This window comes from Schistocerca cancellata, chromosome 7, assembly GCF_023864275.1.
Source record: "Schistocerca cancellata isolate TAMUIC-IGC-003103 chromosome 7, iqSchCanc2.1, whole genome shotgun sequence".
Taxonomy (NCBI): domain Eukaryota; kingdom Metazoa; phylum Arthropoda; class Insecta; order Orthoptera; family Acrididae; genus Schistocerca; species Schistocerca cancellata.
In genome coordinates this window covers 571,882,547-571,899,715 of record NC_064632.1, presented here as the reverse complement: position 1 = coordinate 571,899,715, position 17,169 = coordinate 571,882,547, and the positions used below count along the sequence as shown (strand labels likewise).

At 43.7% G+C, this 17,169-nt stretch overlaps 1 protein-coding gene and 1 long non-coding RNA gene across 2 annotated transcripts in view; both read left to right on the top strand.

Annotated features, from left to right (window-relative positions):
• LOC126092511 (EP300-interacting inhibitor of differentiation 3) overlaps positions 1-15,434 on the top strand; it is a 108,893-nt gene extending 93,459 nt beyond the window's left edge. The window contains exon 7 of the mRNA XM_049908138.1: positions 13,760-15,434. Coding sequence (XP_049764095.1) covers positions 13,760-13,816 — 57 coding nt within the window. The 3' untranslated portion in view covers positions 13,817-15,434. The remainder of the gene's footprint in view (positions 1-13,759) is intronic.
• A 31-nt stretch (positions 15,435-15,465) lies between these two features.
• LOC126092512 (uncharacterized) lies at positions 15,466-16,880 on the top strand. Its single transcript, XR_007521347.1, has 2 exons — positions 15,466-16,582; positions 16,627-16,880. It is a non-coding gene; the product is annotated as an uncharacterized LOC126092512 (long non-coding RNA).
• Positions 16,881-17,169: the final 289 nt, after the last annotated feature.

The window sequence follows — 17,169 nt, the reverse complement described above, 5'->3', positions numbered from 1 at the left end:
AGATTTAACTTTTCAAACTTGAAACTTGTTGACGGGTAAAAAAATTTAGTGCTGGAGTGGTACTTAAGCCCCATTGGATTTCTGTAGGTGCCACTGTCCTTTGTGACTGAGCTATTTAGGCAGGACATGTAAGCCACTTTTCAACTTCAGTCTTGACAATACCCCTCTCCTACCTCTAAACTCCTTAACTGTACAAAATATGTTGCTAGATCAGTAATCCTGGAACAAAGTATATTGCGGGAAGTGACCCACACAGCCTAAAAAATTAAAATATATGTATTGGTTTCTACATGGTTTACGCTGTTAACCTGACAAAGTTTCACATCATAGAATTAGTTGCAAGTTGAGTCATTTAGAAAGCTCTGTTTTTTCGCTTGCCTCAGGCTTAAATAAATGAGAACCAAACCTATTCAAGGGTCCCCTGTAGGCAGAGCTCCTGTTCGTAATCACAGTTGTTGGCAACACATTTATCATGTAAAAGTGCTCCTGATTGTGTCAAGCTTCTCAGTATCTGCACAAATTTAGGAACTGTCTCACACATAAGAAGTTTCCCTTCATGTTTGACTTTTCTGTTTGTATGAGATCCATCCAGAAAGTATGTTTCCTGCTGTTGTTTCCTTTAGAGTCGACGTATTTAGCTGGGAAAATTGCACCTCTGCAACAAATCTATGATGTGGCAATCAAATGCAGGCCGGACCGGTTCCCCCTGGTGCCAATACTGTAGCAGCAGTGCCCCGAAATGGCATCTCTTATTCGTTCTCCCGCTGTCTGCGAGGTTCAGTCAGTGATAAGGTTCCTTAATGCACAAAACATGGCGCTCGTCAGAATTCATCATCGGCTCTGTCAGGTCTACAGGGAGAACAACACAAGCAAACAGATTGTGTGTCACTGGCTTAGGCTTTCTTCCAAAGGTCACCAGTGTGTTCATGATGAAAAGTGTAGTGGGCGAATGTCCCTCATCAATGATCACCTGGTTGAGTTGGTGCAGCAGTACATCATGGAGAACCGTCACTTCATGATTATGGAGCTCAGCAGCCATTTTCCTCAGATATCGTGATTCTTTAAATGCAAACATTTTAGGTTAGGCTTTACTGTGACTGTTATTGGCATTAAATGAAAAAACAAGTGTAATGTTACCAATCACTGTTTATTTATCTCCATGACGCGTTTCAAAGGTTTAAACCTCCATCAAGTGGATTTACATTTGTCAGTATGACGTGTGTGTGTGTGTGTGTGTGTGTGTGTGTGTGTGTGTGTGTGTGTGTGTGTGTGTTTTGTGTTATGATTATTTGGAGAAACTTGTGGTGCTCTCTAGTGGAGAAACAAAATATATTTCAGAACATGGATGTTTTTTTGCAAAAAATTAACATATACCTAACAGTCAACATAAAATAAGTAAAATAGAGTACCTCCAGTGGTCACAGGTTCCTTTCACTGTCATAACATATCACATGTATACTGTCATATTTTGTAAAAAGACATAGCGTCTGGCAACTATTGGGTGCAAGGACCATATAGCAAAAGAGGAAACACTATCACAAAGTACAAAGAATATACATCGTAACAACATTATTACAGAATAATTTTTTTAAAGGATTTGGAGATGTTGGTTCTGAGGTGTTGAATACATGTGTTGGAATAAATACTTCAGGTGGTATATAAATTGGATTTTGACAAATTAAAGTAGCTTAAACTTCATACTCACTTATACAATCAGGTGAAATGTTACAAACCTGAAGTACAGTAATCATATTGGCTACAGTGGTAAAATAATACACAAACAACAATTTTGGTTGGGAGTCACGGATAGATATGAAAGGCTGGTGGCAGAGGGGGAGGGGGGGGAGAGAGAGAGAGAGAGAGAGAGAGAGAGAGAGAGAGAGAATGAGAACAAACTCTTAAAGATTGTCTGTTACCTATAATAACTACCTAAAGATGGGTAATACATTGGTTAATGCTTTAAATTATGCAGATTGGATATACAGTTTGTGCCAGTAGTTGATGCACATTAATTTCAAACTGACAATGGGTACAAGCTGCTGGTGTAATGATATATCTGTAAATGAGGTCAATCTCTTGTACACTTGGCGGCTGTCATGGTAACATACATAACTAAATATTTATTGGACGAAAGCATTGATATGTTGATAGACACTAAAAGAACACACAACCACACACACAAATTTCAGGCTTTTGCAACCCGAGGTTGCTTCATCATGAAAGAGGGAAGGAGAGGGAAAGATGAAAGGATGTGGGTTTTAAGGGAGAGTGTAAGGAGTCATTCCAATCCTAGGACCGGGAAGACTTACCTTAGGGGGGAAAAAAGAAAAGGTATACACTCGCACGCTCACACACACACACACACACACACACACACACACACACATCCATCCGCACATATACAGACACAGGCAGACATTGTAAATGCAAAGAGGTTGGGCAGAGATGTCAGTAGAGGCAGAAGTACAGAGGCAAACATGTTGTTGAATGACAGGTGAAGTACGAGGGGCGGCAATTTGAAATTAGCAGAGGTTGAGGCCTGGTGGGTAACGGGAAGGGAGAATTTATTGAAGGACAAGTTCCCATCTCCGGAGTTCTGATAGGTTGGTGTCAGTGGGAAGTATCCAGATAACCCAGATGGTGTAACACTGTGCCAAGATGTGCTGGCCGTGCACCAAGGCATATTTAGCCACAGGGTGATCCTCATTACCAAGAAACACTGTCTGGCTGTGTCCGTTCATGCGAATGGACAGTTTGTTGCTGTTCATTCCCACATAGAAGGCTTCACAGTGTAGGCATGTCAGTCGGTAAATCTCGTGGGTGCTTTCACACGTGGCTCTGCCTTTGATCATGTACACCTTCCGGGTTACAGGTCTGGAGTAGGTGGTGGTGGTGGGAGGGTGCATGGGACAGGTCTTACACCGGGGGCATCACAAGGGTAGGAGCCAGAGGGTAGGGAAGGTGGTTTGGGGATTTCTTAGGGATGAACCAAGAGGTTACAAAGCCTAGGATGAATCTCTGTAATTTTAATGACATAGGCAGTTGCTGAAAACAGAGATGATACTATTGTAAATATTGCCATTTTTGTCATTTAAGATGGATTGTTTGGTGGTTGTATATTTGGAGTGTTTAAAGGATGTCTAGTTTTCTGCCTTTTGGTTGGATGTGTAGGATGCTGATACTTGTGTTGTTAACATGGTGTTTTGTTCCCCCTGTCATTGACATGGTGTTCTGTTTCATGCACGTGGGTGGCTATTGCTGATGTGTGATATTTTTTGTGTTTTTAGTGCTGCTGTGTGTTCTTTGTATCTAATCTCAAATGATCTGCATGTCTGACCTATGTAGAAGCAGACACAGTCCAAACATTCAATTTTGCACACAGCTGTGTGTTGAAGTGGGTTTTGTGTGTTGATGTTGTGGGGTAACTTCTGTCCAATCTTGTCTGTCTATGGTAAAGGATATGCTTATGCCTTTTCATTTGGAGACATTGGCAATCTTATATGAATGTTACAAGAAAGGGGATTGTATAGATGATGTAACATTCTTTTTGTTTTTTGTGTTGTGATTTCTTTGCCATTATTGAGTGTTTTAGGGTGTCTCCTGTGGAGCTGTTATAACCATTTGCAATAGCAGTTTGTTTTATTATTTCAGTTTCTTGTTCACATTTGTCTTCAGATAGTGGTAATTGGATAGCTGTATTGATCATGTACTGGAATGCTGCCATTTTGTGGGCTGTGGAGTGACAAGAGGAGATGTGGATTGTAGTATGCGTTGTGGTGTGTCCAACTGTGAATTTTATGTTCACGAACCTATTGTCGACCCCTGTTCACGAATCTGGGTATTTTGACATTGGCCTCTCAATATACTGTCATTTCTTGTTAACAATACTAGCTTATTCCCAAGAATAAGCACCTTTCACTCAGTTAATGCTTGGCAGAAATCAAACCTGCATTTGGATCGGACTTCCTTAACTCTGGTGCAGAAAGGTGTGCAGTATACTGCTGCATCCGTTTTCAATAAGCTACCACTCGAATTCAAGACTCTTAACAGTGATCCATGCGCTTTCAAGTCGAAACTGAAGAGTTTCCTCGTGAGTCACTCCTTCTATTCTGTCGAGGAGTTACTTGAAAAATTAAGCTGATTCTTGTTGTATTGTTGATTGTGTTTACTTAAACTTATGGACTGACTTTTTTTGGGTTCATAAGCATTATTTTATCTATTATTACTTTTATGTTCTAATTTCACATCATGACACATTCCATGACCTTGGAGAGTTGCTCCTCAATTTGGTCCTACTGAGCTTGACGTGTAAATAATTAATAAATAACTATGTGCAACATCAGGGTCTCCAGTTTGTCCTTCGTGCGTAATGGGACCAAAGACATCAAAATAGACACTTGCCTTTTTATTTTGGTTTTTTAAGGGACGTATTAAATGATAATGTAAAAGTAATGGTTTACTGGTGCAATTTGAAAATGTATGTTCTACCAACCATGCAGTGTTTTAAATGTTTGTGTGTTGGGCATGTCTCTTCATACTGCATAAGTGATCCCAATCTGTAGAGAGACTGAATAGCTGCTGCCTAGGAACAGTTTGTGCACCATTCACCAATATGTACGAACTGCTGGGAGCATCAGTTTCCTCGGTTAAACCATACCAACTTAGAGAAGGAAATTTGCGAAAGTTGCTGAAGGTAACCAGTGCTATCTTGCCTGATAATGCAGCTGCTTTGGTGCCTCTTGAGAGCCACGTATAAGACGTGCTCATCTGCCACCACCGACCTGAACTCTCTTGCATATCTGCAGTGTTTGCAAGCGCGATGTGGTACGGTTACTACCGTATCTTGCACTTCCTGCCCCTTCCCAGTCAGTGTCATTGACATTAACATTAATGACTATAATGAGTTACATTAGTTCATTCACTATATGTTCTCATGAGGTGAGCAAATAAAAGCAGAACTTTAGTGCAGGACAACCCAAAAAGGTTACGGAAGGATTAGTTCCATCTTATCAAAGTGGGCAGCCTATGTCCCTCGTTCCTGTGGACTTGTCCTGTAAGGCCATTTTTAGAAACCTAAGGCCCCCCCCCCCCCCCTCGTTCGTTCTAGATGTTCCTTCCGGTTTTGTGTGTGTTTTTCTATTGTGTCATTTACTGCAAAAATATTAACAACTTGTTGACATTATGAATCCTGTCCAACTTGATGCAACCTCTGACTGTTTGTAAAATTTTCATTTCAGCACCCTGTCTGTGGCGAGAATCCTCTTTTCATAACCCGTGCCTCTCTGCTATACAATAGAACAAGTAGAGCCATTAGCTTGCAGAACTTCATTTTTATGATTTTTTTGTGTGTATTTTTAATCTTCTGCTTATAATGCCATATCCACCCTGAAATCTCTAATTTAACATCTACATTCTTATCATCATTCTCCTCAGGGGGGCTCAGCATTTAGATGCTGGGTACGGGCTTGGTGACCCCAGGGTCCCTGAGCTGGGGACTGGGAAGCGCCACCAGTCCTCAATACCGTAAGCTCTGAGCGAGCTTCAACGACCACCGTAAGGTGCGACGGTGGAACGTTGTACGATACAGAGCCCGGGGATCTTGGCTTAACTGCCTGGGTCACGAGGATGGTATAAAGCTCTATAAAAAAAAACCTCAATCTCAAGGTGTGCTGCGTGCTGAGGAGACGCATGGCTGTTGAGGTAGAATAGTTGCTAGCGGGCGACCTCTGGGCAATCTGCCGGCCCCCGGTTGTATTAGGCTTACCCAGGCAAGCGAGGCTCTGTCTGGGTGGACATTCCTTCCCCTAGCTGCTCGTGGGACCACCACGAAACAAAATACGAATAGTGCACAAGCACGAGTCTCTAAGAAAGGAAAGTTAAATACTGTACAGTATGACCCCCAATCGTTCCCTTCCCTGTCCACACCAGGGGAGGAACGGCGGTCTAAATTACCTGGTGAGAAGTATTCTCGATTTCTGGTTTGCAGCCGAACAGATTGGGACTCGTTTCTCACCACAAAGCCTCAGTTTCTTGTGGAAAATTTAGAGGACAAGTTTGGAGAAGTTGAGGGCATGTCTAAAATGAGGTCTGGAGCAGTCTTCATACAGACAGCATCCCCAGCACAGTCACGGGCATTGCTTGCTTGTGACAAGCTCGGTGATGTTGCAGTCTCCGTTACGCCTCATAAGAGCCTTATTTTTCATCGTGACCTGTTGTTGCAGTCTGACAACGAGCTCTGTGCAAATCTGGAACGCCGTGGTGTCCACTTTGTATGACGTGTCTTCAGGGGACCTAAAGATAGTAGGGTCGCCACCGGCGCCTTCATCTTGGCTTTCGAGGTAGACACCCAGCCCGAGAAGGTCAAGGTGATGATATATTGATGTGATGTTAAGCTTTACGTCCCTCCTCCCATGTGCTGCTTTAAGTGCTGGAGGTTTGGCCACATGTCATCGAGATGTGACGCCAACCCTACCTGTCGGGATTGTGGACGTGCCTCCCATCCCAACGTCCCGTGTTCACCGCCCACTGATGGTGTCAACTGCGGACAGAAACATTCACCTTGCTCTTCAGACTGTGTGGTTTATCAAAAAGAACGAAAGGTTATGGAGTACAAGACCTTGGACAGGCTCACTTACACAGAGGCCAAACGCAAGTACGACCGACTTCACCCTGTGCACATTTCATCGACGTTTGCTGCAGCAGCTTCGATGTCGTCATCCCTGGCGATGAGCCCCCAAGCTCAGCCACTTTTTGTGGGCCCTCCAGTCCGGCCGTCTATTCCTGCCCCCCATGGTAGTTGGGGGACACCCTCTTCCGTTGCTCCCGTTATCAACATTGGGAGTAACAACCCCTCCTTCCCCTTCAATCTCACAAACCAACCAACCAACCAACTCCTCCTCCTTTGGGAACTTCAGTCCCCACCTCTAAGCCGGAGAAGTGCCCTCCTCCTCCGGCTCCCCTCGTGCAGAAGGGATCGCTTGGTGCCCTCCCTTCCACGGTTACTGCCCCTCCAGATGTCAGCCAGTGGCTGAAAAAGCCACCAACCGAGGGCCGTAGGGCTTCCAGGTCTTCCTCGGTCCATGAGGCTGGGTCGGAAAAGCCCACCCAGCATGATAAACCGAAGGACAAACGGGACCCTACCAAAAAGAAGAAAAAGCAAAAGGAGAAAGACATAGAGACAGAAAAGGAGTTCACCGCAGCACCTGCAGATGATTTGGAGCATCTAGCGTCCACTCAGGAGTTAGATATTGCTCGGCCCGCAACTCCTATGGAAGTTGATCAGGCTACTTTGCAATCGGTGGCAGCGAGTGCTTCTAAGGCATAACCTATCCCCCCACCCCCCACCCCCAGGTTCTTTCATGCCTTCACAGTTGGATACCATTATCCTTCAATGGAATTGCCGTGGCTTTTTCCACCACCTTGCTGAGTTGAAACAGCTTTTGTTTCACTTCCCTGCCACTTGTCTGGCCCTACAGGAAACTTGGTTTCCTGCTCGGCGGACCCCCTTCCTCCATGGCTTCCGGCGTTACTATAAGAACTACGTATAATACGACAGGGTGTGTGGCGGTGTCTGTGTTTATGTTCTTGCCACTGTTCCTAGTGCCCCAGTGCCACTTCACACGGCTCTCGAGGCTGTGGCTGTTCGAATCCGGGCAGGAATGGAGCTTACCATCTGTTCCCTCTACCTTCCCCTGGATGAGGTTGTTCCCCTTGCCTACCTAGCTGCCATGTTCGCCCAGCTTCCCCCACCATTTCTCCTTTTGGGGGGACTTTAATGCCCACCACCCTTTATGGGGTGGACCCCAGATCTCTGGCCAGGGTAGGAACGTTGAGGCTCTCTTGGCACAGCAGGACATTTGCCTTCTTAACACTGGTGCTCCCACATATTTTAGCTTGACTCATGGCACATACTCGGCCATTGACCTCTCTCTTATTAGCCCTGGTCTTCTTCCATACCTCAGTTGGAGGATTCACGACGACTTTTGTGGTAGTGACCACTTTCCTATCCTGGTTTCTCTTCTTCAATCCCAACCCCCTGACCAGCTGCCACGATCGTCTCTTCGTGGAGCTTATTGGGCAGCCTACACCTCAGCTACTATGCCCATTGCTCCGCTTCCTGGTGACATTGATTTGGCAGTGGACGAGGTCGCTATGGCCATTGTTTCTGCTGCCGAGGCAACTGTCCCCTGTTCTTAAAGTACCCTAAGGCGTAAGTCAGTCCCTTGGTGGACACCAGAGATTGCAGAAGCTATCCGGGACTGCCGGCGAGCCCTGCAACAACACCGGCGTCATCCTTCCCTAGAGAATTTCTTGCCTTTAAACGGCTGTGGGCCCGAGCTCAGCGGTTAACCCGACGGAGCAAACAGGACTGCTGGGAACGATATGTTGCCACCATAGGTTCTCGCACCTCCCCATCTCAGGTGTGGTCATGGGTTCAGCGCATTTTTGGCTTTCGCCCTCATCCGTCTGTCCCTTGCCTTTCTCTTTGGGGTACACTTTGTACGGACCCAATCACCATCGCCGAACATCTGGCAGAGTACTTCGCTCATATTTCCGTGACAGCAGGCCACAGGGCAGAATTCTGCACCATTAAAGAGCAGTCAGAGTGTACGCAGTTCTCATTTCGCACGCACCACTGGATACGATACAACGCCTCGTTTAGTGAATGGGAGTTCCAAAATGCACTTAAAGCTTGAACCGATACCTCTCCAGGTCCAGACCGAATTCACAACCAGTTTCTTCGCCATCTCTCGGCGCACTGTCAGGGTGAATTACTCACCCTGTTTAATCGCACCTGGACGGGGGCCGTTTTCCCAACTCGTTGGCAGGATAGCGTTACCATCCCGGTGCTAAAACCTGATGCAGATCCGCTGGTGGTTGATAGCTATCGCCCTATCAGCCTTACCAACGTTATGTGCAAACTCCAGGAACGGATGGTGAGTCGGCGGCTCATGTGGATCCTCGAAGCTCGGGGCCTCCTAGCCCAGCAACAGGGGGGGGGAGGGGGGGGGGGGCCTTCCGTCAGGGCCGCTCAGCGATCGACAATTTAGTCTCGTTAGAGTCAGCTATTCATACAGCTTTTACTCGGCGAGAACATCTAGTTGTTGTTTTCTTTGATCTTTGGAAGGCGTACGATACCACCTGGCACCATCATATCCTTGCTACTCTGCACGAATGGGGCTTACGGGGTCCACTTCAGATTTTTCTATGGAATTTTCTCTCCAATCGCTTCTTTCGGGTTAGAGTTGGCATTTATTTTAGCTCTGCTCATATTCAGGAGAACGGTGTCCTGTAGGGCTCGGTTCTCAGTGTTCCCCTCTTTTTGGTGGCGATTAATGGTCTTGCAGTTGCGGTGGGCTCATTGGTCTGAACCTCTCTATATGCCAATGACTTTTGTCTTTATTACAGTTCCCCAAGCATGAGTGTCGCTGAATGGCGGCTGTAAGGAGCTATCCGTAAGGCACATTTTTGGGCATCCAACCATGGTTTTCAGTTCTCAGCCTCTAAGACCCGAGTGATGTATTTCTGTCGTCATTGAAAGGTCCACCTCCATCCATAGCTCTACCTTGCCAATGAATTCCTTTGCATTGAGGAGACGCATCACTGCCTTGGCATGCTGTTTGATGCTCAGCTCACTTGGATACCTCATCTTCATGAGATAAAACAATGGTACTGGCGGCACCTCAACCTCCTTCGCTGCCTCAGCCACACCGTTTGGGGAGCTGCACAAACCACATTCCTACAGCTTTATAAGGCTTTAGTCCAGTCCCGTCTCGACTACGGGAGTGTGGTGTATGACTCAGCAGCACCTTCACTGTTGCAGATCCTCGACCCGATTCTTCATTGTGGCGTCAGACTGGCAACAGGTGCCTTCCGCACTAGCCCTGTCACTAGCCTTCTTGTAGAAGGCGGAATCCCTCCCCTAAGATTCCGCCACCAACAGTTGCTTGCGTCATACATCGCCCGCGTCCATGCCTTGCCCGACCACCCAAACCGCAGGCTCCTTTTTCCATCTTCTGCATTCCCCTCCCCACGATGGTGGCCTAGGTCGGGTCTCCTGATCGCAGTCCACATTAGTTCCCTTCTCTCGTCACTAGAGTCCTTTCCCCTTCCTCCAGCCTTCCAGCCCTCTTCTTCTACCCCTCCTTGGTCTCTCCCTCGCTTGTGGCTTTGCTTGGATTTATCCTGCGACTCCAAGTCCTCCGTTCCACCTGCCAGTCTTCATCAACAATTTCTGGCTCTTCTTGCCTCCGATGCTGATGTAGTCTACACCGATGGTTCTGTGGTCGATGGACGCACTGGGTTTGATCTCATCCACAGCGACTATGTTGAGCAGCATTCCCTGCCTTGTGGAAGCAGTGTTTTCACTGTGGAGCTGGTTGCTCTTTATCGTGCAGTTGCTCACCTTTCCTCCTGCCCTGGGGAGTCGTTTGTCATATGCAGTGACTCCCTTAGTGGATTGCAAGCACTAGACCAGTGCTTTTCTCAGGACCCCTTGGTGCACGGTATTCAAGGTGCTGTTTTTGCTCTCGCCAGGTGTGGTCATTCAGCGACGTTTGTGTGGACCCCGGGCCACATCGGCATTCCAGGAAACGAACGTGTCGATCGGTTGGCCAAGCAGGCCACCACTTCGCCACCCTTGTAGCTTGGTCTCATGGAAAGAGACTTCCGGTCAGCCCTACATCGTAAGGACCGCGATGTCTGGAGCTCTGAATGGTCTGTCTTGAATACGCCACATAAGCTCTGCATGGTCAAGTTGTCTGCGACCGTATGGAACTCATCCTTGAGGGGCACACGTAGGGACTCAGTTATTCTCTGCCGTCTCCGAATTGGACATACGCGGTTGAACCTCAGCTATCTCCTTCGTCGTGAGAACCCGCCCAAGTGTTGCTGTGATGCAGGGCTGACAGTGGTCCATCTTCTGATGGACTGCCCCCTTTTAGCCCTCTTGCGGCAGTTCTTTAATTTACCAGCTGCACTTCCTTTAATTCTCGGTGACGATGCCTCTATAGCTGACTCAGTTTTATGTTTTACCCATGCAGCTGGTTTTATCACTCACTCTAGTATGGGCGCCCTTGCATGATTTCTCTGGCTACACCCACTCCAGCGACTTTTAATTGTGACGTGGATACCAAAATAGTGTCTTTCCTGGTAACAAGTTGTGTTGGTACCTCCATCAACACTTTTCAGCTGCAGGTTCTTCGTTTGTAGTTGAGTGGTTGACCTTTTACCTGATCCATCAACCATTGTAGTCTGTTTTACTCTAGTCAACTATTTGCTCTGCTCCTTTCAAGTGTCCTCTATATTGTATTACTGCGGTGTTCATTTTAGCTCTGTACCCCTTGGTGTTCCCTCCCTTTGGGTGCAGAAGTTACACTTTTACTGTATAGGCTTTTTACAAGTATGTCTGTTTGGAACTGAGGACTGATGACCTTGATGTTTAGCCCCCATCAAACCCCAAAACCAACCAACCAACACCCACTCAACCTAGCAGCCAGTGGCACCTTAACTAGTGTGATTTTTCTTAACTAGTCTCTCATTTAAAAAGTACAAATTTCTCCTTGTTTGCTTGCATTTCACAACCTCCCTTTAGTTTACTATTCTGTCCAAATAATTATTGCAGATTCCTCTTGATTGTCACCTTCATTTGCTACTATTTACATGCATCTTTTTCTCTGTCATCTCTTTGTTGTAATGTTCTTTTTTAATGTCACAATCTTCTCATTTTCTTCAACTTCTTTTAAGTTTTCTGTCATAATAATACTATCTATTAACAAGTGTGAAATGAAATTAATATAGCACATTGAGGTGGGGTATGTTACTTTATTGTGAAAGGAACTTGATATACATGTGGACAAGGCTTGAGAAATCCCCTTTGTTAATTACTTCTCCTGATCCTCATACTCCTGCAGCTGCTGCTGTCAGTGTCGTGTCTTAACTCTACTTACTTTGTAATGGTTGTGGAAAGATTTTGAATTACTGTTAGAATATTAAGTTATTTCTCATTGACCCTAAACCATGTCTGCTGGTAGTTGCTTTAGTGTGATGTATTGTGTTAAGCATAATTATACTTTTTACTAAGTCATTTATATGTGTGTCTCTATGAAAAAACATGATAGTGTGTTGCAGTCATGAATCACAGTACTCTTATTTTCAAAAGAGTGGCAGTTCAAATTTCCATTTGCCCCATCAAGATTAAGGTTTTCCATAATTTCAACAAATTGCTAATCCCCCCCCCCCCCTCCCTCTCCCTCTCTCTCTCTCTCTCTCTCTCTCTCTCTCTCTCTCTCTCTCTACCCCATAAATTAAAAGAACACTATTATATTCATTATACTCTGGAATACTAAAGGAACTGGTACAGGCAAGCATATTCAAATACAGAGATATGTAAACAAGCAGAATATGGTGTTGTGTCAGCAATGCCTATATAAGACAACAAGTGTCTGGCACAATTGTTAGATTGGTTACTGCAGCTACAATTGCAGGTCATCAAGATTTAAGTGAGTTTGAACATGGTGTTATAGTTAGCGCACGAGTGATGGGCACAGCATCTCCGAGGTAATGATGAAGTGGGGATTTTTCCGTATGACCATTTCATAAGTGTACCGAGAATATCAGGAATCCAGTAAAACATCAAATCTCCAACATCACTGTGGCCACAAAAAATCCTGCAAGAACAGGACCAACGACAACTGAAGAGAATCGTTCAATTTTGACAGAAGAGCAACCCTTCTGCAAATTGCCGCAGATTTCAGCATGTAAACCATTCGATGAATCATTGATATGGGCTTTCTGAGCTGGAGGCCCACTCATGTACCCTTGATGACTGCACAACACAAAGCTTTACACCTTGCCTGAGCCTGCCAACACCGACATTGGACTTTTAATGATTGGACACATGTTGCCTGGTCAGGCAAGACTCGTTTCAGATTGTATCGAGTGGATAGATGTGAAGACAACCTCGTGAATCCGTGGGCCCTGCATGTCAGCAGGGAATTGCACAAGCTGGTGGATGCTCTCTAAAGGTGTGGGATGTGTGCAGTGAGTGATATGGGACCCCTGATATGTCTAGATATGACTCTGACAGGTGACACATATATAAGCATTGTGTTCGATAGCCTGCATCCATTCATGTCCATTCCGATGGACTTGGGTAATTCAAGCAGGACACTAAGTCATCCCACACATCCAGAATTGCTACAGAGTGGCTGCAGGAAAACTCTTCTGAGTTAAACACTTCCGCTGGTCACCAAGCTTCCCACACATGAACATTATTGAGCATATCTGGGATGCATTGCAGGAGAGAGCTTCACCCCCCTTGTACTCTTACGGATTTATGTACGGCCCTGCAGGATTCGTGGTGTCAATTCAGTAGAGTCCATGCCACATCGTGTTGCAGCACTTCTGCATGCTCACGGGGGCCCCTACACAATATGAGGCAAGTGTACCAGTTTCTTTCACTTTTCAGTGTATTACTTGGAAACTAAGTAAGTCACACGTATGTACTTATTTTGCATGACCAAACTCTGAAAAGGGCAAAAGTCTCAACTAATACATGAGTGTAAGTGTGTCAACTACTGAAGATGGATAAATTGTTAGAAGCTGCCATGCTAAGCACAAGAAACATGACGTTAAAAAAAATGTAGTAGCAGAAATAGTTTATTCTCAAACAGAAATAACTTTGATCCTTGCTAATATTAATCTTTGTTAATTAATTTTGATCAGTTGATGTAAATAATAATTTCTTTTTTTCTTTCAGTACTTAATAAAAGAATTTGATATACAGCAGCCACTGTTCAGACCAAGAACTGGATGATAACATTCGTAGGTGCAAGTCATATTTTGAAGATTAATTTGTACCCAACTTAAAAATTTCATTGCTCAATGGAGATTTGAAAAATGAGACATGTCATTGACATTAAAGTCAAAGGAGCAGTCTAATAATTTGTATTCTGAGACGGGTGAAATAGATCACTGTTTCTTTTTAGTACCTGATGTCTGTGTTGTATGTGTTGCATATTTTAACAAATAGGTGTGAAATTGTCAACAACTGAAGAATAAATTAAGTATTCAATGTAAAAGTTAGATGTAAAGAAAAATCACTTTTGTCAGCTGTTTTCTGTTGCAAACTTTTTAAAACCATCTTCAGGCATTAGCTGAAATAGTACACAGTTGTTACGGCGATGATCAGATCAAATCAGCTAATAAAGACTTAAGTTGATGCAGAGATTTGGCTTAAGATGACTAAATATATGTAAATAGTTGGCTACATATGATTGATAAAGCTTTGATGTGTACCTGATAAGTACAGTACATCTTTTATTTGTCCTACAACAGCCGTCTCTTTAATGTCCATGTGTTGCTTTCAGAATTAGACATGGTGACCTCGATACCTGTTTTTAGTATTGGTCCTCATAATTGCAGAAAATTTTACAGTGGGAGGGAGAAGATCTTGTTTGATAGAAATAAAAATGTTACATGGCATTGCAAATCTGAAGCTTGACTGTCATCATGCATAATAAATGTTTTTATTTGCAACTGGTTCATATGTGGTGACATTGCAAGGGTAGTAATGTGGGAGGCTGTATAAGAAATTTTACTTCTGTGGAATTGGTTTTGGGCTACTTTTCCAATTACCATCAGCATGTGTGTGACCTTTAGCGATAGAATTAAATTAACCAACATATGGAAAATCTCCAAAACAGAAAAATGAATATTTTTTCATACCATTTTGTCCGTGTTCCTTTCCTGAACCAAATAATTAACAGTGTTGTGAAAGGTTACACAATATGACACACACACACACACACACACACACACACACACACACACACACACACACACACACCACTCACTCATTTGTATGACTGTTCCACGGTAAATTACCTCATTTGACCAGGTCACAAATCAGTAAAAGTCTGGTGCCATGTCTATATTGTGATATGCCTATAAGATTTTATTTTCAGATCTATTTTAATTAGAGATAATACACATGTACATTGTACTTTTAGAACACCATTATAGAATGACCGGCTTGCATATGGCTGGGTGCAGTGATCAGCCAGCCCGTTGACTGTATGTAATTGAGTTAGTAGACCATGAAATTGACTTCAGTCCTGCTGGCTTTTACATAAAGATACTCTCAGGAATGTACTGTATTTACCTGACTAACATAACACACACACCCTCCCCCCTTTTTTTATTTTATTTTATTTTTAAAAGAAAAAGATACTTTGTTAGAAATTTTTATATTTTACATATTCTGACTGATCGAAATTGCAAACTGTTTTATTGGTAAACTGTCAGCCTAAAAAATTTAACATTATAGCTATTGTAAACTAAGTCCATTTATTGTCAACATTTTGGTAATGTATGGAGAAATAAATGACACAATGAAATTTTTATCTTCCATCCATATTTACTTACAACCTAAGCCAGTAGTATGTGATACCACTGTTTTAATAATATTTTTTAATCCTTTCAGGCCGGCCGTGTGTGGCCGAGCAGTTCTAGGCGCTTCAGTCTGGAACCGCGCGACCACTACGGTCGCAGGTTCGAATCCTGCCTCGGGCATGGATGTGTGTGATGTCCTTAGGTTAGTTAGGTTTCAGTAGTTCTAAGTTCTAGGGTACTGATGACCTCAGATTTAAGTCCCATAGTGCTTAGAGCCATTTTGAATCCTGTCAGTATAGATTCAATAGAGATGAATTAGGGCCCTATACAAGCCACACATTGTAAATCTGTCACAAGTGAGCATTAAAAGGTCAATTCAGGACAGTATCCATTACTTGAAGTCGTGAGGTCGTATCGCCAAGAATTATTACCAGATGTAAGTTGTTCTTTGATACAAGATCCTTAAATTCCTGGGTGAAGTGTCCCCTGAAGGAATTAAGGACAAACATTTCCTTCTGTTATGCAAAGAGCCTGGTATTTTGTTCAAAGTAACATTCACTGATCTAGCATTGGGCCATTTGTCATCCATCCCTCTCCTTGACATCTAAAGAAAAGTCATGCAGGCAGTTTCTTTTCTCTCATATGGAGCAGCTTCCTTCAGTCTGCTAGTGTACTCAGCATTACTGTTATTCTCATCAAGAGGTGATGTATATCAAAATAAAAGTGTCTGATCAGCTTAGCCCAAATAGACTAGCAAATAGTGGTACTGTTTTCTTAAATTGATTATGTGATAGTGATAAAAAAGTAGATTTTTGTCAGATGCTGGGGGAGGTCGTCGTGCCAGCATTGTTTTGTGTTGTAATGTAGGCCCGCCATCACCATCATCATCATCTTCACCACCACCACCACCATCACCACACACCAGTCAGTACATGTTTTGAATTCTGCAATGCATGCAGTTGGAAAATTTCTCTCTGTATCCTGCACTATGTCAGCTAATTTGTCAAGTATTGAGGAAGCCTTCATTGCATTTATTTTGCACGTACTGCTGCAATTCATGAAACCCTCCCTGCATTGGACCTCAGAGAGTTTGGGATGAAGAATTGGTGTTCCTTAATTTATTTGTAATATGATGCCATCTTGGAACATACTCTTCTGTGACAACAGATTTTCTTCCTGCTGCAATGTTGTTTGTAGTGTCCATTTGGTGCATCATCATTAACTTAAAATTAGTGTTGTATTGTCTGTGTGAACCAAATGTGAACTGTGATTTCATGTATCCATGTTTCTCATTAGTCACTGCTTTTGTTTTCATCCATTATCGATTGCTATAATTTACAGTTTATGCAGTTCTGACAGTATGAGCAAGCTGAACGACAACTCATTATTTTCTTGATTCCCACAGCTGAATTGGCCGAAATTGTTCTGCTTTGTATTAACAGTACAATTCGAAACTCGTTGCCAACCTTGAAAAAAAAAAAAAAGAACAGCACTGTGGGGCGGCAGCAGCTTAAGCACTGTTGATGAACCTGACGTTTCGTCTGTTGTGCCACTTTTCAAGTGTGCTGAGTGAACATATTTTTGGTAGTGTTAATTTGGCTCATGTAGAAATGTTTACTATTGAGTATTCATCCATTTGTAAAGTGGGTTCAACTCCAACTAAAATTGAATTCAGGAAAACTGCAGTTATAGTGTGGTAAAAGTCCATAAATAGCATGTTATGCAGGATACATGCCTGTAATTTGCTACATAATGTGACTCATAGACGCCACTGCC